The sequence below is a fragment of the Xiphophorus maculatus genome, chromosome 2 (genome assembly GCF_002775205.1).
Source record: "Xiphophorus maculatus strain JP 163 A chromosome 2, X_maculatus-5.0-male, whole genome shotgun sequence".
Classification (NCBI taxonomy): Eukaryota; Metazoa; Chordata; class Actinopteri; order Cyprinodontiformes; family Poeciliidae; genus Xiphophorus; species Xiphophorus maculatus.
Window position 1 is genome coordinate 27,431,928 of NC_036444.1, and position 21,394 is coordinate 27,453,321.

General features: G+C 37.7%; 2 protein-coding genes across 4 annotated transcripts; both read right to left on the reverse strand.

Annotated features, from left to right (window-relative positions):
• Positions 1–1,113: 1,113 nt before the first annotated feature.
• rergl (RERG like) lies at positions 1,114–13,974 on the reverse strand. 2 transcript variants are annotated; one of them, XM_005807439.2, is made up of 5 exons: positions 13,270–13,974; positions 7,392–7,448; positions 6,239–6,312; positions 4,942–5,090; positions 1,114–1,915 (listed from the first exon to the last, which is right to left on the reverse strand). In XM_005807439.2, the coding sequence occupies exons 1-5, from the start codon at positions 13,319–13,321 to the stop codon at positions 1,630–1,632; spliced, it is 618 nt and encodes a 205-aa protein (XP_005807496.1). In that variant the 5' UTR covers positions 13,322–13,974; the 3' UTR covers positions 1,114–1,629. The 2 variants fall into 2 exon arrangements, with proteins under 2 accessions (XP_005807496.1, XP_023200472.1); XM_023344704.1 differs by having other exon boundaries at positions 4,942–5,093.
• A 2,595-nt stretch (positions 13,975–16,569) lies between these two features.
• LOC111610659 lies at positions 16,570–21,394 on the reverse strand. 2 transcript variants are annotated; one of them, XM_023345526.1, is made up of 14 exons: positions 21,223–21,394; positions 20,976–21,117; positions 20,598–20,746; positions 19,420–19,539; positions 18,852–19,335; positions 18,253–18,313; positions 18,020–18,070; positions 17,903–17,947; positions 17,770–17,831; positions 17,628–17,691; positions 17,380–17,433; positions 17,150–17,176; positions 16,909–17,062; positions 16,570–16,830 (listed from the first exon to the last, which is right to left on the reverse strand). In XM_023345526.1, the coding sequence occupies exons 6-14, from the start codon at positions 18,295–18,297 to the stop codon at positions 16,637–16,639; spliced, it is 696 nt and encodes a 231-aa protein (XP_023201294.1). In that variant the 5' UTR covers positions 18,298–18,313; positions 18,852–19,335; positions 19,420–19,539; positions 20,598–20,746; positions 20,976–21,117; positions 21,223–21,394; the 3' UTR covers positions 16,570–16,636. The 2 variants fall into 2 exon arrangements, with proteins under 2 accessions (XP_023201294.1, XP_023201289.1); XM_023345521.1 differs by lacking the exons at positions 16,570–16,830; positions 16,909–17,062; positions 17,150–17,176; ... (6 more) ...; positions 20,976–21,117; positions 21,223–21,394 and adding exons at positions 19,861–20,015; positions 20,107–20,532 and having other exon boundaries at positions 18,084–18,313; positions 18,852–18,917; positions 18,999–19,082; positions 19,288–19,335.

Sequence of the window (21,394 nt, forward strand, 5' to 3'; positions counted from 1 at the left end):
ACTAATTGCTACTCACAGTCAGTCGTGGGCACACTTCTGCTAATCTGCTAGCATGCTGATAGCAGAGCAAATTGTTTTATTAGGGCTTTAGCACTTTTGTTAACTTTGAAAATGTTTAGCATCGTTAGCTTGGCTAAATACATTTTTTCACATAAACTCTGAAGCACTTATTTACTTTGCTGTTTGGTAAACTTTCAGTTGAATAAAGTTTGACGCCTCCGTTGAAGTTGAGAATTCTTCAGGAATTCTTCAAATGATCAAATCTTATATTATTTGTTGTGACACGTGCTTCGTCATTGACACATGGCTGGTACTAACATGTTTGAATTTTGCATTTTATATTAGCTTCTGATAAGTACCATGCTGGTATAGAACTAGCAGATCTAACTTTTACGATTAGCGCTTTGTGGTTAGCACAACATTTTAGTTAGCGGTGCCCATCACTGCTTGCAGTCAGCCATTCATGTTTCTTATTATAAAGTGTCTTTGAACAAGCAGCTGTGTTTGTGATCGTCCAACAGAAAAAAATAATAAATGAGAAGTGATAAAAAGTATGCAGGATAATTCACATTTGTTCACAAAAACAAAATGACAGTGTGTTTCGGACTCATCCTCATTTACAATAATACCCCTTAATAAAGTCCATCCAATCAACTGCCATCAGGAGTCACCTAAGTGGTACACAGAGCTCCCCTGTTTGTAATTTCATCTTTTCCCAGGTTCAGTTATTCTGTAACTCTGGAGGGATTGTACGCTCTGTAAATGTGGGCTGTAAAACAAAAGCACCAAGGAGAAAGGAAATGTTCAAAAGCGCTCCGGTCAGATGAGACCAAAGTTCAACTTTTTGAGAACTAACACACCATCTACATTGTGCGACACTAGTGACCATAAAATGGAATTCACTTAACGGAAACATGGCAGTTTCGAAAAAAACCTCGAAAAACCTTAAAACGTTTTTGCTCTAGTATGAGGCGAGGTTTTTTCGGCTGTATCAAAATGTGATCAACAACCAGATTTTACCACTGGTGGAAAAAAACAACAGGAAGTGGTAGAAGGATGATGGCGAGGCATGTGTTTTAATTGACTTATCGCGTGAACATAATTATTCACATGTGGTTTTAAATGCGTTTTTTTTATTTAACGGAAATACCACAATTGCAAGATTGTTTTTTCAACATTAGCAAAAGAAAAATAAAATAGAAATGTTGACATTTGTAATTTGTAATTATGACATTGCTGCTGTTTTGCTTTAGATCAAAGCATATTCAGGTGCTCCTGTGGCCTAGTCAATGTCTACAGCTAAATCCAATTAAAAATCTCTGACTAAACCTAAGTTTGGCCAAAGAGGAGGTTTCATTTGCAAAAAATATTCATAAACCAAGCTTCATTTTACAGTTTCGCACCACTTTATGTGTCTAATACACGAAATCCCAAGAAAGTAGATTAAAGTCGTGGCCGTAACGTGAGAAGTGGAGATGTTCAAGAGTACGTTTCAACGGTACTGAACGAACACGAAGCTCTGCTGCTTGCCTCGACTATGGCTTTGTTGGAAAAGGAGAAGAAGAAAAAAAAAGAAGCAACCTCCCAGTTCACCCAGCTTGACTATGTTGTCATCTCATACTGGGACCATCACACTGATTTCCTCCTCTTGCCAAACACGTTGTTGATGAGCTTGGCCATGGACTTGGAGCCGCTGTAGCGCCGGCGGTCGGCTCGGTACTTGAGGTGCTCCATCACCTGCCGGATGAGCCGGGTGAAGAGGCCGGCGATGTCCTGGTAGCTCTCAGCCGCCGACACCTCCTGGAAGTGGCAGCGGGTTTCCTGCGCCAGGCTGCGGCCTTCGTCCTCTCGCACCTGCCGGACGTGGCACAGGTCCTGCTTGTTACCCACCAGGCACACGGGAACGTCAGAGTCCCTGAAACGGGAACGAGTGTTAACTTGGACGGACACCATCATCACATATCCTACGTCCGGACACATTTCTGAACCCAAAACGTGTCCCTTCTGCGTTTGAGGCGGCTGTTCTGGCTTGGTATTGATCTTAATAACCGTATCGATCCCGTTAATGAAAACAGAAAAAAGAAAAAGGCTCATTTTTATTTTGTTATTCATTGCAGATCCAAAACTTTAAAACAGATGTTTCACATTTGCTGTATCAAAAGAAAGCCATCTAGTTTTTCCTCCCCCCCCCCGCTTGATTGAACGAATTTACTGTTATTAAAACAGCATTTGGGTCACTGTCTATCAACACTTGCTAATATTTAGCCAAGTTTCATCGGTTAAGTCAATGCTGATTTTGGCACAGCACAGTCGGCTTTTCAGTAAAATTCTCTGGACAGACATGGTTCTAATTATTATAAAGGTTTGTTTATAAAAAAGATAAATACATTGTGCCGTATTTAACATTTTCAACTGTAATAAAATGAGTATCTTAATTTACCGTCTAATTCTAAGCTTTGATCTCTTATTTCACTTTATATTTAGAATTCCTAACTAGACTTTCTGAAACATTTGAAAGATTTTGCCGTTTATGTTTTACATGTTTGACCAAGATAGTTAACCTATTGTTTCTGTCAGTTTCTTTATTATTTATTTCACATTGGCTAGGAAATGTGATGCAGGACGGTTCAGTGTTAGGAACTGGAAACCGACGGCACGGTGAAGACAGCAGTTAGAGTCCTGCTTTATGGACGCTAAAATTTTATGGAAATTTCTAAAAGTTTCTCCATTTTTAGAAATTGAGAAATATCGGAGTCAAAACCAAACAGAAGAATCAGTGCAATTCAAGTCACTTGGACTGACTGAACCAATTAAAGTTGTTTTTACACGTTTGACCAAGCTTGTGAAGCTATTGGATAATTTAAGTGTGCAATACTGATGCAGTTATCAAATAAATTTGTAATTTAGAACATTTTTGTCAGTGTTAAAAAAAAAAAGAGAAGAAGAACCCTTTTAAGTCAACTCGGCACCGTTTTTCTGTATCATATCGGTATCGATACTAAACCTCAGATATCGGTATTGGAAGTGAAAAAGTGGATCTGTGCCTCTCTGATCCTAGCATACAAATGCAACATTCACATCCTCTTCCTATCTTCGCCATGAGTTAATGATCTCCTCTTTCCTTTCCCTTGGTGAGATGAATTTTCCTGAGCCGGGTTGCCAGCCTGATGTGGCTCGGCTTGTTTTTCTCACCCATCCTCTTGAACCGTTTATCAGGACCCACTCGGCTCAGTCGGGACATTCCACAAACTCAAACCTGCACAAAGATTCCTGTTCATCTCCAAAGAGCCGAGTGGCGCTCTCGTTTTCGTTCCGTCTGCCCGCCGTATTTTTTTCTTTTTGGTGGATGTCTGGGTGCGGTAGATGTAAATAATTCCAACCATTTCACAATTTCCCTTGTTTAAATATTCTCTCTTAAACCGACAGTCTAGTTATGAGAAGAAATGCCTTTTGTTGGAGGTGGCTGGTGAACGACTTCCTTCGTCAGAGCGGATGTAACGCTACTCATTAAGATTTACGTTGTGTGCGAATCATATAGTGCTATGGAATCAAAAACAACAAAAAAATTACATTTCTTCTTAGGAATCTTCGCTTTTTATTTGTTTTTTGAAATAAAAACGTCTTTCCGTGTTCAGTTTTATTGTTTGGTGAAAATACAGCTATGAATATCACAAAAGTTATTTTTATGCTTTTCCACACGAGGACAGGTTTGGAATGTCTCAAAATAATAACGACAAACACCTCAACTGATCGCCATCACATGTTGGGCTTACAACATGGCAAAGGAGTAACGTCAACAGGCCTCAGTTAGCAAGTTAAATGTCAAACTTTATGACAGAACAAGGAGATAAAGAATAAAAAACAACCATGTCATGATAGGAGGGATACACAACATACTGCCAACATCATCAGTATTGGCCGATATTAGTCATGTCTTAACAAATCAGTATCGCCCCCGTAAATAAAACTGGGCTGATGTGAACAGATACTTATGCTGATACTTATTTTTATCTTGTTTTATCTGTTTCTGGTTGGGTTTATTTTTTTCCCCCCAAAGGTGTCGAAACGGTAGTGAAATATATGTATTAACTAAAAATATCGGTTATCAGCCATAATAGCAATGAATAAGGAGTATTCAAAAGGTACAAAAAAAATGAGGACAGTTGGAATGTGGAAAATATTAAAACCAGATATTGATATCAGCCCAAACCTTTGTACTGGTGCCTCCCTAGTTTCTAGGAATTGACATTAAAAATGACTTTTCTCCCTGAACAACTTTGGGAAAGTGATTTCTGCAATCAGTTATAGCATCTGTCCAGCATGGAGGGTTGCTTTTAGAAATATTATACTCAAACCAAACAGAAGCATTGATCCAACTAATGTTTCTTAGTGTTTCTGTTCTTATAATTTAGCTTTTGTCACTGGTTTCAGTGTAGTTTTTGTAGTACATTGCACATTTTGTTAATTAAGAACATTTTTATATTTTCTTTGTCAAAAAGCAGTCTCATCTTTCTTTTTTACTTTTGAAAAACATGGATATTTTTGAGTTTGAGTTTTTTTCTAAAGATTTTTAAAGATTAATCTCGAAATTTCAGAGGGTTGTTTTAGCAAATTTTTGGTTTTTCAAACTCAGAAATTTCCCCTTTTTTGTGGGGCGGGGGGAATCTTTGAGGTTTTCACCTCTTTTTTTCCACCTTATCTGCAGTGGCTCTTAACACGCCGCTGTAGTTACTTTCTGCGCTCTCAAATTCACAACAGAACTTCCATAAATGTTCACAGTAGGACATATTTCTACCTGTGAAACAATTAGAGGCTAACAGGAAAAGCCTCATTGCTAAAGACAACCTCTGTCAGAGCTCCTCACAGCTACGTGACGTCGGCGTGTTGTTGTTTCTGATCTACTGTTCTCTGTGGCCGTGTTGAGTTGGTTTTGCCTCTGACCCTTTGCAGCTGTCGGTGCGCGCCTCCCGGATCTGCCGCAGGATGCTTTTGGCGTTGATGAAGGAGGAGCGGTCACTGATGTTGTACACCACCACGAAACCGTCTGCCCAGTCCACTGGCTCCTCCAGGATGCACCGGGCCTCGGAGCTCTGCTGACAGGGGGACATGTGCTTCTATTGTAAAATCACTACAAAAGTACACACAAAAAAAGAAAAAGCTGCTTTAATTAAATTTTCTATTCTAAAACTATTAGCTACCTAAGTTTCTATGAGTATCTTATGCTGTTTTCATGTCTGAAAGCTACGTATAACACCTTGTAGAAGTCTTCATACACCCCATTGTTTTCACGTATTACAACCACGCAGTGGCTGTAAAAAGTATTCAACCCCTTTGGATGTTTTACCCTTTAATTACCCTTTAACTCCGAGAATAGACTTTAAAATACTTCTGTTAGTTTCTATTTGCTAAATGCCACAATAATGAGAGAATATGTCAGAGATTTATATTTGATTGTCAAACTCAGACGTTTACATACAGATTGATTACTGTCTCTTCAAACAATGAGGTGAAGCCCAGATGATGACGTGGTGAGGAACAGGTGCACTTCATGAAATAGATGACATGATGAGAAAAACAACATTATGTGAAAATATTGAAACAACGTCCAAATCAAGGTTTATTTATTAATAGATATTAATGTGTTTTTTTTTTTTTAAATTAGAAGTTTACATACATTTCCTCTGTATTTCTTAGCATTGCCTTTGGATAGTATGAGTTTTATGAAGTGCACCAGTTCCTCACCACGTCATCATCTGGGCGTTCCCCCATTGTTTAAAGAGACATTAATCAATCTGTACGTAAGCTTCCGATTTTTAACATATTCAAAAATAAGTCTGACATATTCTTTCTCTGGTTACTCTGACATTCAGCAAATAGAAATATTTTTGGTAAATATAACTGACCTAAAACAATAAAACTTTGGTCTGATTTTACTTCGGAGGCTGAGAAAAAAAAAAAAGTGTGCGTCTTCGTATTTGGTGTATGTTAACGTCTGATTTCACCTGCACATGCCACACTTTTCAGATTTATAGAATGATTTGAAGTTTTGTAGTTGGAATGTGGAAAAAAAAAAAATTTTTTTAATCTGTTCCAGGTATTACTGCGTCCATCCTGAAACAAAACTTGTCTAGAAGCTGACTTTTGTCTATCTAAAGTAATGAACGTTGAAAATAAGAGAATTCCAAACAGGAAAGTTGAACCTGGGCTTCGCATCGTAGCTTTGAGATGTGAGCCGTACCTGAGAGCAGGGGTCAAACACTTCGAGGTTCAGCTGCCTGCCGTCGATCGACAGCCTCTTATGGTACAAAGAGTCTGTAAACGAGACGCAAGAGAGAGAAAAAAAAGGGACAAAACCTACAGGCATAAATATCATTGCAGCTTTATTCTGTTGGATTTGTGCATTTTGTGTTTATGAGTGACGTACATTTTGAATTTGTCCTTTACAAATTAACTACAGTCTTGTAGTCTTGCATGGATTTTAAATAGACGCACCGATCCTATATTAATATCGGTCTTGATATTGGAAAAAAATACTAGATCGGGTATCAGTGCCAGTGTTCCTGATCCATAAGGGCAGATCTATTTAGTCTAATTCAATGCTTTGTACTCTGAGGATCATGCTTTATTATTTATTTGACAATGTATTTAGATTTCCTAATTGCACTTTCTGAACCATTTGAAAGAAGTTTTACACGTTTGACCAAGGTAGTCAACCTTTTGTTTTTGGCAGTTTCTTTGTGTTTATTTCACGTTGGCTGTTATGCTTCTAATTGCACTCACTAAACAAATGAAAGTTGCTTTTACATGTTTGACCAAGATACTGGTGTATTTCAGCGTTGCTGTACTGGCACACAGTCATCGGATAAATTTGTAATTCAGTACATTTTTCCACGTTGCCAATTTCTACCCTCACTTTGTAGCCTGTCACTATTGCTTTTGGGTACTTTTTAATAGAGAAGTCAAATAAATATCTACAAATGCACAAATGTTTTGTACAAGTCCAATTAATTGCATGTTATTTGGAGGTTTATGATGGGCAAGTGAAAAACTCAAATAATGACCTCTGCCATTAATCATGATTATGGTAATCATGGTAAAGCTGACTTCTGGACAAATTAAAGGTTATGAACTGATCACACCAAATTAATTCTGAGTAGTTTCTGTTTGGTTGGTAATTTTTTAAAAGTCATAAAAATCCATCAGAAAAAAATACCTTAGGTCATCAGGTTTCAGGTTGGATAAGAAACATTTTTCAGTGAAAGGAAACGACCAAAACGATAAAGAGGTGAAACGACCGTCACCGATCTGTCTCTGATAGCAGCGCTAGGTATTTATGGTCTGCTACTAAAGCTTTTAAAAGCAAAGGGCTTTCTGAATCTGGAAACACTTACTTGCATTCGAGGCGTATTCACCAATAAAGCGTCTGGTCAAGAATCGCACAAGGACAGCTGGAGGAAACAGAAGAAGAAGAAGAAGCAGCAATATGAAGCACGGGATCATCAAGGTCTCATGTCTCACAGGTGAAGGGAATGAGGTGTGGAAAAAAAAAAAAACTTAATTTATCTGTGCAGGCCCAACACAGAGCCAACAGTTTCTGGGACTGGAACGGTGAAAACCTTTAGATCCACATCAAACAGGCCACGGAGCTTTGCTGGAAAAGTTTTGTGTGCATGTTTGGCACACCGAGCGGGTCCATTCACGCCCACATGGAACCGACTGACCGGGGCCAGTTCTGGTCCCACAGACAACAAGTTTCAATTGTTGGGCCGGGGTCCCAGAACAGAACATTAATGATGGTAGGACTAAACACACACACACACACACACACACACACACACACACACACACACACACACACACACACGATGTCATCTCAATTCGGAAAAGAACCCGAAGGCTTACATCTCATTGTGCTTTAGCGCGTCGGAAGTTCTTGTCGCTGCCACAGCCGAGAGGCCGAAGCAGCCGAGAACAAAACCGAGCACAGAGCGCAGCAAGCAGAGCAGAAATGGTAACGAACGGACCCAAGCATGCAGGAACAGAGTGCAGAGGGTCAAACCCTCCACAGTCACAGCTCCGATGTAGGCCGTTCAGTTACTGTTATGTCCTCTGATCTCTAGGACTGCATAAAAGCTTCAGTAACATTTGAGCTTCAACATGAAAGGAAAAAAAGAAAGAAAAAAGAAATATATATATATATATTTCTTTTTGAAATATATATATATATATATTATATATTGAATTAGACTGAATGGGAAAAAAAGAAAAAAGATATATATATATATTTCTTTTTGAAATATATATATATATATATTATATATTGAATTAGACTGAATGGGAAAAAAAGAAAGAAAAAAGATATATATATATATATATATATATATATATATATATATATATATATATATTAGATTACATCTCCGTCCAGTTGATGGCGGTAAAACGCAAAGTATGTAAACTGCCATAAAACGCAATAGAAGAAGAAGAGCTTCAGCATGTTCAGTGCTTAGATGGGGAGTTCGGTTGGGGTTCTCTGCCATTTTCCTTTGACTGATTTCTTGCAAACTGTTTAATCGTTGTTAACCTGTTAATCATTAATTGTTAATCGTTGTTAACACGTCGTGACCTGTTTCTTCGAGCCGCCTTTAAACGCAACATGAGCGCTACGACTCTCGCACTGGGTTTATACCTGTGCGGCAGTGAAGGAGACCTGCTGCTGCTGCTGCTGCTGCTGCTGCTGCTGCTGCTGCTGCTGCAGCTGCAGAGCTACTCAGGTCTGTTAGATTCATGGCAGCAAAACACGAAGAACGTTCCACTGTTTTTTCCCCAAACTAACCGACTGAGTTGAGTAAAGCTGCTGGATGCAGGTAATTTTAGCTAAATGATGACTAGCTAATACCAATACAGCACCTTCAGCTTGTTAACTAGCAGCCTGTAGGCTACTGATGTTGTTTATGTTCAAGCGTGTGTAGTTACATTGAGTAACTTTTTTGGGGGAAAAAAACCTACTTATATGAGTAGTTTTACTGCACTGTACCTTTTTCTTTTACTTGAGTAATATTATTATTATTGCTGTGTATTCATTTTGCCCCCCCCCCCCCTCCCAAAATAAGCTGATGCCCCCCATGTTAAACTCGTCTGGAGCCGGGGCTGGGGAGGGATAAAGATGTTGGAGAGACGAAGAAAAGCTTTTCAAAGTGGTTGAAAGACAACAGGTAAGTAATGTCAGTGTATCAACTAGAGAGTTGTAAATATTCAGGTTAGCTTAAGCTAGGCTACAATGACAGGTACTTGTTTTTGTCTCCGCCCGTATTGAACCAATACGGGAGGCGATTTATTCCGTATTGCTATAATGTTTGATAGACACCCTATCACACATCTCAACAGTGAGTGTAATAATAATGACCAAAACAAAACACGGGAAATATTAAGGTCAAATAAAATGTCGTTGCGGGACCTAAATAGGAGCCCCGCTCCTCCCTCAAACCCCACGAATTGACGCTGTTCTCACGGTTGCCTAGAGACCGTTGCTACGCAGCCGCGGTGAGCTGCTATGAACCCGCCTCTTTTTAAAATGTCCACCCAATAAAACACCGTCCTTAGAAGCAAAACCTCTGGCAAAAATACAGACGGTAGTGGGAAGACAGGCTAAACAATCACAGTGACGTTTTAAAGGGGCATTAAAATAAATGTGTCGGCGATATTCAGTGGGTTAGATATCAGATATAATGGATCAGGAGAGGAACCGCAGACCCGTCAGAACCTAAAGAACCAGACATCAGTCTCTTCATCCCTCAATCATTTCCTGAGACTGAAAAATAATATAGATGGCAATTTAAAGAACATATCATACAAATAGATTAAGAAATAAATTAATACATATTGTGAAGAGAACATTAAAAACGTTTGTTAGGATTGTGTAGGAAAACGCCCATGACATGTTCGCATACACCTCAGGAAGTATGTAGTTGTGCCCCTGGCGTGACTCCTCCAAGTAGTGAGAGGGAACGCCATGTTGAGCTCAAATCCACTACCTGGGGCCTTCAAAGAGAAAACAGCAGAAGCTTCTCAGGAGATGTACATTATCTACAGAGGGGAGACATTCAAAACAAACCGTTGGCTAGCTAGACAAGCTCAAGGCCACAAGATACTAACAGAAGTCTTCAAAAAAATCGAAAAGCAAGATTTTGTGCCACTGATATGGCTGTTCGCAGCGCGCGTGATCTCTGGTAAGCTTCATAGTGTCGAACTGGCGCAGCAATTGGGTAAAATTTAAAACTTCAATACAATCCACATCTACAGCAAGCAATCGTTTCTCAATAGCCAAAGAGTCCAGACCCTCTGGACGAAGCCAAGCGTAGAACAAGGAGATGGTTTTTACCGCGCTAGTAAATATGATGTTTACAATATTTCTCACATAAAATGAAAAGAAAAAAAACCTAACCCTATCAACATTTGTATTGACAAAACTGAATGATTAACTGCTGACTGTGATAAAACCTTTAAATCAGGCACTAAGTCTGTATTCACTCAATTCACAACCCGAAGAACTGACATCAAAATATGGCAACAACTGAGTTGGACATAAATTAGCCTAACTTTTATTTTGAAATGTGTGCCTTACTAATTCATTTGAATTTAAGCAATATGTCAAAATGTGTACGATGTCAGCTCTTTTTCAAGTACCAGTGAGGAAAACCAAGAAATGTGACAAAGAAATTATTTTAAATTCCTTGGCTTAGGGGTGTGCCGTGGTGGCGTAGTGGTTAGCGCGACCCATATTTGGAGGCCTTCAGTCCTCGACGTGGCCGTCGCGGGTTCGACTCCCGGACCCACAACATTTGCCGCATGTCTTCCCCCCTCTCCTTCCCTGTTTCCTGTCAGCCTACTATCATATAAGGGACACTAGAGCCCACAAAAGACCCCTTGGAGGGGTAAAAAAACAAAAAAAAATTCCTTGGCTTTTAAATGTCTCGTTTCTCTTTCTTCTCAATAGCTCTCCTTTTGTTTCACATCTGGCCCTTCAATCAGCTGACCAGTTTATGACGGTTGTGTCAAAAACAAGGCCGAAGCTCAAAGGAGATTGAGCCTCTTCATTCTTGGAGATTATGGGAAAAGTTGCCATTAAACATTAGTGTGTCTTTTCTTTTAAAAACCTACTTATTTGGTTCTTTATCTTCACAGTGTAAGCTGCTTTATTTCTGTTTCTGTTTTTACTTTAGTCCATTGTAACATGATTTAATTCTGCTTGTTCCTTTCTCTATTTTATTCCCATCTAAATCTCGGTTTGATCCGTTTTAGTTGCGTACCGCATTTGGTTAAATAAATGTGTTTTTTCTAACTAAAAATTGCTTCAGAAATGGTGACATTTAAACTCTCAGTGGCAAACAAACAAAAAAACCAGATACTCCACTGTTAGCATAGCTCTTCTCGGCATTTACCTATTTTTTTCCTACCAAAACAAAATCACACCGATGAATATTTGAATGGAAAACAAGACCCCGTTTGTCTTCTGTTTCAGTAATATATCGTATATTCTGTTAAAAAGTTTGGTTTTCATACTGGGAGAAAGAGCAGCAACCGTGGCTAGCTAGTAGTTTGCTCGTGCTAGCTTTAGCTGTTTGGGTAAAAGTCAGTCAACACTCCACAGTCTGAAGTCATTTCAGGTTTTTGTCACTTCCAATCGTCCAATACAGAAATGAGACGTATCCAATTTCTTCTCTGTTCTCACAGTTGGACAAATATTGGTATCATCGAGCTCCAAACCCCCTAGTGGCCAGTTTGACCATTACTCATCAGCTCACTCACATTACAAACTAATGTTGTAGTTTGTGATTAAGGTCGAAGTGAGTGGTAGGGTTAAGTGTTATCGAGCAGAAAAGTAAAGAATCTCAGAACTGGAATAAGCCTGCTGGGAGCGGCGGGGGCTTGAGAGCGGTGCCAGCTGCTTGATGCTTTTCTTCCACTTCTCTCTGATTAAAATTGGAACGATTTCATTGTGCAAAAAAAAAAAAAAAAAATCAACCATATTTTGGTCTCCAGTACATGTGAAGTTTGAACTCTGGCAAATCGAAACCTTCCACATGGACCTGGGTCAAAATGGGATTCATGCTAGTCGATGAATCTACACGAACTCGGCAAAAATTCCTCTGTTTTACTTTTTTATTTTTTATAATTACGTCAGTGAAAATGAAGACCTCCAGGTGTGCCAAGAATCCAGAAAAACAAAGTGCTACTGTTTTGTTAGCTGGGCAAAAAAAATCCTAATTATTACTAGACTATTATTACTATTATTATTAATAAGGAGATGAAGAAGAGCATAAAGAATATACTTTCCTTGAAAATAGTAATTAACTCTGCGTTACAAGAGAAATTTCAATGACGTAATTAAATTCCAAATACAAAATGTTCTTAGTACCTTAATCGTTATTATTTTTTTTAAAATTTATTTTCATTGCTATTACATTACAAACACCCTCGAAAGTTTTAAATGAGAAAACGTGAAACGCATCGCAGAGTTAATCAAGGCGTTCTAAGCAAAATAAACAAACAAGATTAATGCAAAAAAATATAAAATATATTCATCTTATCACATCTGAACAGTTGATTTAAGAAGAAAACACAATACTGTCAGGTCTAAGTGGAAAAAAAAGAAGAAATTATACAGGAATAAAAATATATAGTTTCTTAAAAAATTAAACGGCTAATAAGATACAAAAAAATCCTTTTTTTCTGAATAAATGTCATGTTTGGATTTAATTTGATGAGTAGAGCAGATTTGTTTCGCTTTAAGATGAAAGTGACAGATTTCAGCTTCTTGGGAAGAACAGGGAGCGAGGGCGTCAAGTACGACGAGTCATTAGTGATTAATTAATTGATCAGTAATTAGCTGAAATTTCCAGCAGCATCTCTCAGACAAACACAGCCAATGTTTTCCTGAAGACTGAATGGATGTCTAGTGTACATTCTGTTGCTGCTCATATGTTTTTTTTCCCTGCATTTTTGAAAATATTATATTTATAAGTAAAGCAGAAAAAAAATAATCTAGTTAACAAAGAAGATCTATTTTATTCTTTCCATCTCAGGAATAAGTAGAAGAATCTGGTTTATTACACAAAAGTCACAATTAGTTCTAAAACGATCCATTTACATCGATACATTTTTCACTGATTTCTAGGATGCCTCTGCCTCAAAAGAAAAAAAAGAGAGAGAAGAAAACCAAGTAAATATTTATTTTTCCCCGTTATCCGAGTTGGTTTTGTGGCCCACCTGACTTGCCGGCCCCCTGGCTTCCCAGCAGGGCCAGCTTGACGTCGTTCATGGTCGTCGTGGCGTCGGGTCCTCGGCTGGTTGTCCGTTTGCAGCTCCGCGTTGCGTCTGGGATTCAGGTCCGCGTCCGTGCATTATATACTCCTGACGGTCCAGACAGGATGGTGAAGGTGCAGCACTGTGCCCCCACCAACTCCACCTCCTCTCTTCAAAGAGTTGTTTCACTTTTTAAAGCCAGAGGGAGAGAAGAGAGACGACGAAGCAATCCCCCTCCCTCCTTTTGTTTCCAGGAGCTCTACAGTACATGTCTCTCTCTCTCCCGTGTCTGTTTTCTCCCTTTCTGTTATCCTACAGCTCTCTCCCTCCCCTCGCTGCCCCTCACTCTGTTTTCATTTCCGTCTTCCTTTTTCCCCCCCTTGCTTTATTTCTTATATGTCTCTTCTGTCTCTGCCCCCTCCCACACAGGGGTCACTCAAAGGCCAAGAATGACTAAACCTATTTTGCTGATCCTGCCCTTAACAGTGTAACTGTAGACTCACTGCCATCTGTGAGCCTTTCTGTTATTCTTCATACACCAACGATAACGAAGCTCGTTTCCTCCTGGCAGATTCGGAGCCGATCGTTGTTCGATTGAATTGTTCCACGTCGGCGATTAAAATAAATGTATTTGCTTTAATAAACGAGGTCTTCGTGGGAGAACAACTTTTTTGGTAACACTTTATTTGACGGGTTGTGAATAAGACTTTCCTGACACTGTCATAAACATGACATGAACATGAACCGTCATGAACATGAGTAAGTCTTCATGAATATTTATGACTGTTCTCATAAAGTGTCATTGGGTAAATCATGACACTTTTAATACAAAGTTGACATTATTCAAAATATCTCCGTTATGACAACTTGACATTAACCAAGAAATCATGATCTGTCATACATTAGTTATAAAAGTATTACTGATTAAACTTTAAAAATGATGTAGCTTAATGTTATTAGAGCTAAAGTTTAGTCAGTCATACAATTAAAGTCTTTAATTTACAGAATAACTAGTTTTGTGTAGAAGGAAACACATCATAACACTGTATTCTAGAATAAGTGTGCACATTTTAGTTTACACTGTTATGTTTTGCTCAGTTTAACCTCTGTTTAATTTGAGTCACCTCAGTGCCGGCCGCTCCAGTCCTTCAGGAGAACGAAGGGGTGGAGAAGGGGTGGAGCAAGCCTGCTGAGACCAAGTACACTTCGCTGCAGCCTGCGGAAAGGGGCGGTGACGGACCACTGTCAGTCTCATACCTTATATGGAAATTGGACTATTACATTCCGGAAATGAAGGGGGCGCCAGTGACACCATTTCCTGTACCAGCCGTGTTTTAATAATTATAATAATAATAACGCATTTTATTTCACAACGCCTTTCAAAACACCCAAAAACACTTTTAACATTTAAAATTAATTACTAATTAGGAAATGACATACCACGTGTTACGTTATGTTAGTGACGTGGTATGTCAGTCACGTGGTATGTCAGTCACGTGGTATGTCCGCTTTTTTATCTTTATTAAATCTTTTTTTCGGATGTTAAAATTACATTAGTAACAAACAATCTACAATAAACAATAATAAGGAAATGAAGGGTGCGCCGTGTTTTCATAATTATAATAATAACGCATTTTATTTGACTACCCCTTTCAAAACTTACACTTTCAAAACTTTTCAAAACACCCAATAACACTTTTAACATTTAAAATTAATTACAAATTAAACGTTAAGGAAATGAGATACGTTATATATTACGTTTATTAAATCTTTCTTTTCGGATGTTAAAATTATATTAACAAACAATCTAAAAGAAGGAATCATGGAGATGTATTTATCTATCTTTACACCCTAACTATCCCAAACAAAAGTCATAAAACAAATTAAATTAATATTTTAGAGACAAATGTACATTACATTAAGAACACATCTATCCATTCCATTAATTATTATACACATATAGCGGGGTGGTGAGAGCTGCTGATGGACCCTGGACACATCGCCAGTCCATCCATAAACAAATACTTGCTGGTGTTGAAATTCAAATAATAGTTTTAGATGTTGTGAATGGTATTCTTAAAATAAATAAGTTAAAATCTAATATACAATGTCCTTTTCATTATTTCATAAGGACTAGATGGAAAAGAGGTTTGGTCAACAATTTTGGCCAACCTGGTCCGTTCATTCACAATTCTGTTTATTTGCCAAATATTTTTCTTATTATTCATATCTTGAATATAATTCACTAACAAATTAAATGACTTTTGAACTTCTAACAAGCTCAACTGTTATTGTTTACCATAATGTCTTAACCAGTAAACTGGTTGGTGTCCCACTATTCCATTTAGAAATTACAAATCTATTCTAATTGCAATCAATTTATAAACTGCGCTCCAAAGACCTTAAATATGCAATTGTTGCAGAACCCAGTGATTCATTTAAAACTTTAAATTCAGCTTCAACCTGGAAAGACTCACACAGAAAGTAGGTTTTAGAAATTTTATTTGATAAGAAATAATCTTCGGACCCGGCCGTAGACGCTGCGCTGGTCACCGCCAGAGAGAATGATCTGCTGTTCAGGAGTTATTTTTTTCTATATGAAAACCTTTTTTTAATAAATTCACTGGATACATAAATTAAACCTGTGTAAATTGTAACTATAACTGTCTTCATCTCACCTGATCACGGCGCCGGTCTTATCTCCTCCACCCTTCAGAAACTCCGGCTTGATGTGCAACTGCTCCTCACCTGAGCTTCCATCACTTCCACCTGATCTCTACTTTTGCTCAGCTTACCTTTAATCTTATGTTTGGATTATAACTTTGTAACTAAACAATGTTTCTGTATGTGCTTGCTTTATTATAAAACAGTTCATTCTGACTGTTAAAACAAGCAGAAACATTTGTGTTTCTGTTTGTGCCGTATGTCAGGTTTGTAAATGAAATTTGTATTGATTCCAGTCATTGTTGAAAAAGTATAGGAAACATTGTATTTACACATATAAAATATTGAAAATTATGAACTTAGCATGTATTTTAAATTGTTAAATCAAGGTTATCCAAATACTAAACAACACTGTTACAATATATTTACAACCATTTTATTGGCTCTACTCTACAACAAAATACAGCCACAATGTAACTGTGTGGAAATGACACCATTTCTATAAAAACTAAATAATTTCAATCAAATGAGTTACAACAAAAGTAACATTCAAAAATGTACATAATATTTTATTAACATATTTCAAAAACAAATGACTGAACAAGAAAAAAGGCAAATGTGCTTCATCATAAAAAAAAAAGAAAAAAAACTAATATCTTCCTTGCATTTAGTACTGGCATTCAGGGCAGTGTCCAGGTATGCCATCACAATAGTAACGAGGGAACTCTCCTCGTCTTCCATGCCCGGTGAAGCCCACAGAGTCTTTATACTGCCGGTTACAGGAAGAACATTGGATAACCGCAAAAGGAATCCTGTTTTCTGCCTTGAATGATTCAGAAAAATTTTCCCAGTTGATCTCACCTGTTAATGAAAAACTTATTTTATGTAGTGGAAATCTAATTTCACATGTTTTAGGTGAAAAAAGTGAAAGGTCCTTACCATCCAACCAAGCAAAGTGAGTCTTCTTCCTGAACACTGGGTCAGACACAATGGCTTCAAAGGACTTGCATGTCAATGCCAACGTGAGGTAAGCTGTGTCTCCCTGTGCCAGTATTACCTCCTGGAGAATAGCTTCCAGGACAATCAAAGGCATCTGAAAATAATGATAGTAAAAAAAACAGGTGCATTGCAAGACTTATCCTGGAAGAATGGCTATGACATGATTATGAATGAATCTTACCTGTAAGATTGGCGGTATACTTTGTACCTGAATGGTGACGAGCATGAAACAATAATTAAGACTTAGTATCTGTCAGTACCTTATCCTATCCATCTGTAATGGTATAAAAAACGCTGTCCAAATAATACATTTTACTTTTTTTTGCCTAAATCATTTAGAGTTGTAGTTTCATTTGCACATAAAGATACACAAATCAAAATTACTAGTTATGCATATTTTTAAAAACTAACCTCAATTTGTGCCTCGGTTGCTTTGGCATAGTTGTGGTCATCAGCAAACAGAGTCTGTAAAAATATAGATTTTTTTAAGTGGAAGATTAATGCAAGCCCAAATAACATAAAAAGTCATTCAACCCTTTTAATTGTTCTATCCTGATTTTATTTCAGACTTAAAAAAATAAGCATACACCAAAAGTGTACTGTGAATAGAAATTACATGATTTGAAAATACAAAGTCATGAATTTTAGCTACAACTCACCTCACATTTTTCCCTTTCCTCAACTTTTTTCCGCTTTCTCTCCTTTTGCAGTTCTTCTCTGGACCTTTAAAAAGGACAAAGGGATGTTTTCTTAAAAAAACTGTCATATTTGTAACATGATGTGGTACATTATTGTTCTTACTTCACAGGGAAGTTTGTCAAGAGAGTGAGAGACCACCATCTTCGTATTGTCATCATATCATTCTGTGTACATCACAGGTTGAAATTTAATGAAATATCAAACAGAAATAATAGACTCTCATCTTTTTCTTTACCTCGCTGAAATCAAATGATGCTCCCATCACAAAGTACAGTGCATACTGTTGAGAAAATTTTGATTATTACATCTACACAAACCATACAACAATATGGTGGGTGAAAGCGGATGTTACCATCACTACAAACATTCCACAGTTGTTGGACAGTCCTTGTTTCGGCAATCCCTGTGGTGTTTAAGAGAAAATTCAAACAGGGTAGAGAAAAGTAATGCGTCATTACTTTAACTATAAAATTGAGGTAAAGGACAACAGCCTTACCCACAGTATTGCTTATAAACATTTAAAGCAGGAACGGTTTGAAATAAGCAGCTCTTAAGAACCACAAGTGTCCCATCATAACATCTCACCTCAACATCGTTGCCAACAAATTCTGTCCATGGACCAGATGACATCTGAAGACAGACTTCTCTGATGATGCAAATCATAAGAGAAGTTAAAAATTAGCAAGGGTATATTTCACAACATAAAAATTATAAAGATGTATGAAAATGCAAGACAGATGTGAGACAGAACGGTCTCTTGATGGTCCAGCTTTAACCCATGTCTTTGTTAAAAAGAAACAAGAAACTGCTTACAAAATGTGTGTCTTATCAAATTTCAGACATTAAAATGTTATTCACAAATTCAATTTGTATATTTACTGTTACATAAAAATGAAGATTAATGCTGAACCTTTGCCTCCGTGGAACAACGGAACAACATATTGAACACATGCCACACTCAAACTTATTCCTATAAAACCTTAATGTTCTGATGCGGTTTTCATCAGTGAAGCCAGTGCCATTGATAGAATCAAGGAAGAAAATCTCCCTATGTTTAGGCTTCAGAATCTGAAATAATATGTCGCACTGATGGTGAACACTACTGCACATTAATGAATGAATTTGACTACTTTCAAGAAAGGCAGTAAATATGAAGGTGAATATCAAATAAGTATTGTACTAACGCATAGTGTCCAATGTCCAGGATGCCACACAGGAATCAGAACCCAGTCCAGATCTTGTGCCTGCGGCTTCCAATTAAATCAAATAATTAATATATTGTGGTGAATCTGACCTCCAAAGGTGAACATAAATTTATCAACAGGATGTACTGGTAGGTGTTGTGCTGGGTCAAGGGAAAGAGGTGGAAACCAGGTGTGGACTACATGACTGTTTCCTGCAAAAACTTTGATGCCCTAGAGAAATAATAATAAAAAAGGGACAATCAAGAAGTTCAAAGTAAAGAGACACTTTTTTGTCATCTATGTTAAATTCACATCCGAAACCATGCCTGACATTGTTTTTCATTTCCACGTTTATGAGATTTACTCTTTTAGTTTTTATACGATTCCAACCTCTCAAATATCATGAAACAAATGTAGGTTACATAAATTGACATACCTTGTTGATGCACATTCTTTCAACAACTTTCAGACAGGAGTTCAGAATCTTTGAAGAATTGTAGCAGTCATATTTTAACAACATAAAAAACAACTTTAACACTGATATGGCTTGAAAAATATTTAAACTCACCTGCCCATTCATGTCTTGCGATAAACCAAGAGTGAACATGTCTCCTCTGGTGAGGACCTGCCCATCAACACAAGCAACATATTCAGCTGGATCTCTGGTTTGGTCCAATACTTGAGCAAGCTTAGGAAAGAAAAATGGAAGACAAATACATTTTATTAACTTAATTTTGCACAATATTATGCATTCCTCAAGTATGTTTACTGATATCCACAACTTACAATGTGCTTATACTGCTTGTTTGTTAGAAATTTCACATCATAACAGATGTCTCTAACAGAAAAATATTGGGAACACTGTTGTGCAGTGTCTTTTGTTTTAAACTAAAATTCAAACACCTGATCATGTCACAACTATAAGTACTAAAAATTATTTGAAAAAAAAAAAACACAGAAAGAAATATTAAAAAAACAAACACCAAGCAAAATTGATATAAATATTTACCAAAGTAATTTCTGTGTTATTAGGCTTTTGAGTCCAGGTGAATTTATTTGCTCCAGTTGTTTGTAAGCTTGTCAAAGAGTCATCAAGAGAACATTGGTGAGTTTGAATAACGCTGGCTTCCAAACTGCAAGCATGTTGCTGGTTTTTCTCACAGCCTTTATCAACAGAAACAGTCCTACATTAATATATGTGTTGTGCTTTAATTTCAGAGACTACCACAACGATAACACAAAAGTTGAGCATTACCCATTATGATGCATCCATTTTTGTCTAGGACCAAATTTGCATGCGGCCCCGCAACTTTTAGAATGTTTTGTTTGGTTTTTGTGTTCTTCCTAAGATTGAAATGGTGGAGGATGTTTCTTTGCAGAAAGATGTGCGTGGATGGGTTGAGCATATTCAGGAAGTAGTTATTTTTCCTCATGCCTGCAAATAGTTGCTCTGCACACTGGCTGTTTAATCTTCCTGCCAGTTCCGGAACCATCTCAATCTTCCGCAAGACATCCTTCTCATCCTTACTATTGCCTTGGTGGAAAACGTCACTCAGACAATAATGCTCTAATGAGCCAGTGACAGGATGCCCTCCCTTGTCTTCTGGTTCTTTCCTGTGCTTCAACCAGGGTAAGTTTACAGCAAGTTTTTTTTCAGTAGCTTGTCTTATGTTTTCAGGGGTGGCCTCAACCATCGTGGATGGTAAATGGGGTATCCTTAGCACACCTCTTCTTTAGATGACTTACCAATCCCCTGGGGTAGTCATACACTGTAATATTGGGAAAAAACTTCCAGGATAAAAGAAGGTCTGCAAAGTCTCTAGGGCTCTCCGCTCTCAGGTTAAACTTTACAGAATAAATAATGCCACAGGGACAAGTGATTACAGCCCATCCACCTGAAACAACAAATCATATTCTTATTAGTACAGCATACAACTTATCTAGGTCCTTGTTGTTGTGTACTAAATTAAGCTTAACAATAGCATTGACATTACTATGACAACGTGTTATATGTTCAAAATAGCAGATACACAAGGCATGTTTTTTTGGTAATTTCTATTTTTCTCAAGGTCATACTTTCTTATGGGTTAACACATTTTCTGTTAGGAGTTGTCACACACTTACCAGAGGCACCCCACACTTTCTCAAAAACCTTGTTATATGTGGCTCTAGAAGCCATTTTGTCCCGCAGACGGAGCACAAGATCCATCTTAGAACCTCTGCTGTCAATTCCACATTGACTGCAGAGTCTCCTGATCTCAGGTAGCTTTAAAATAAAACCAAAAGTTAGTTATTTTTAATATTATTTAACTGTCCTGAAAGACAAACACAATCGGAAAATTCTGAAAATAAATAAAAAAAAAGAGACTACCTTGAGATTGAGAACCTCATCTGCAAGCCGCTCTTCTGTGAGAAACTGGTCTACATCACTGTCGGAATCAGGCAAGTGGACTTTTTCACTCTCTGTGTTGATCAAAATGTCAGATCGTCTTGTCTGTGGTCCAATCCAGGGGGACCAGTTGTGATAAGTAGGCTTTACAACA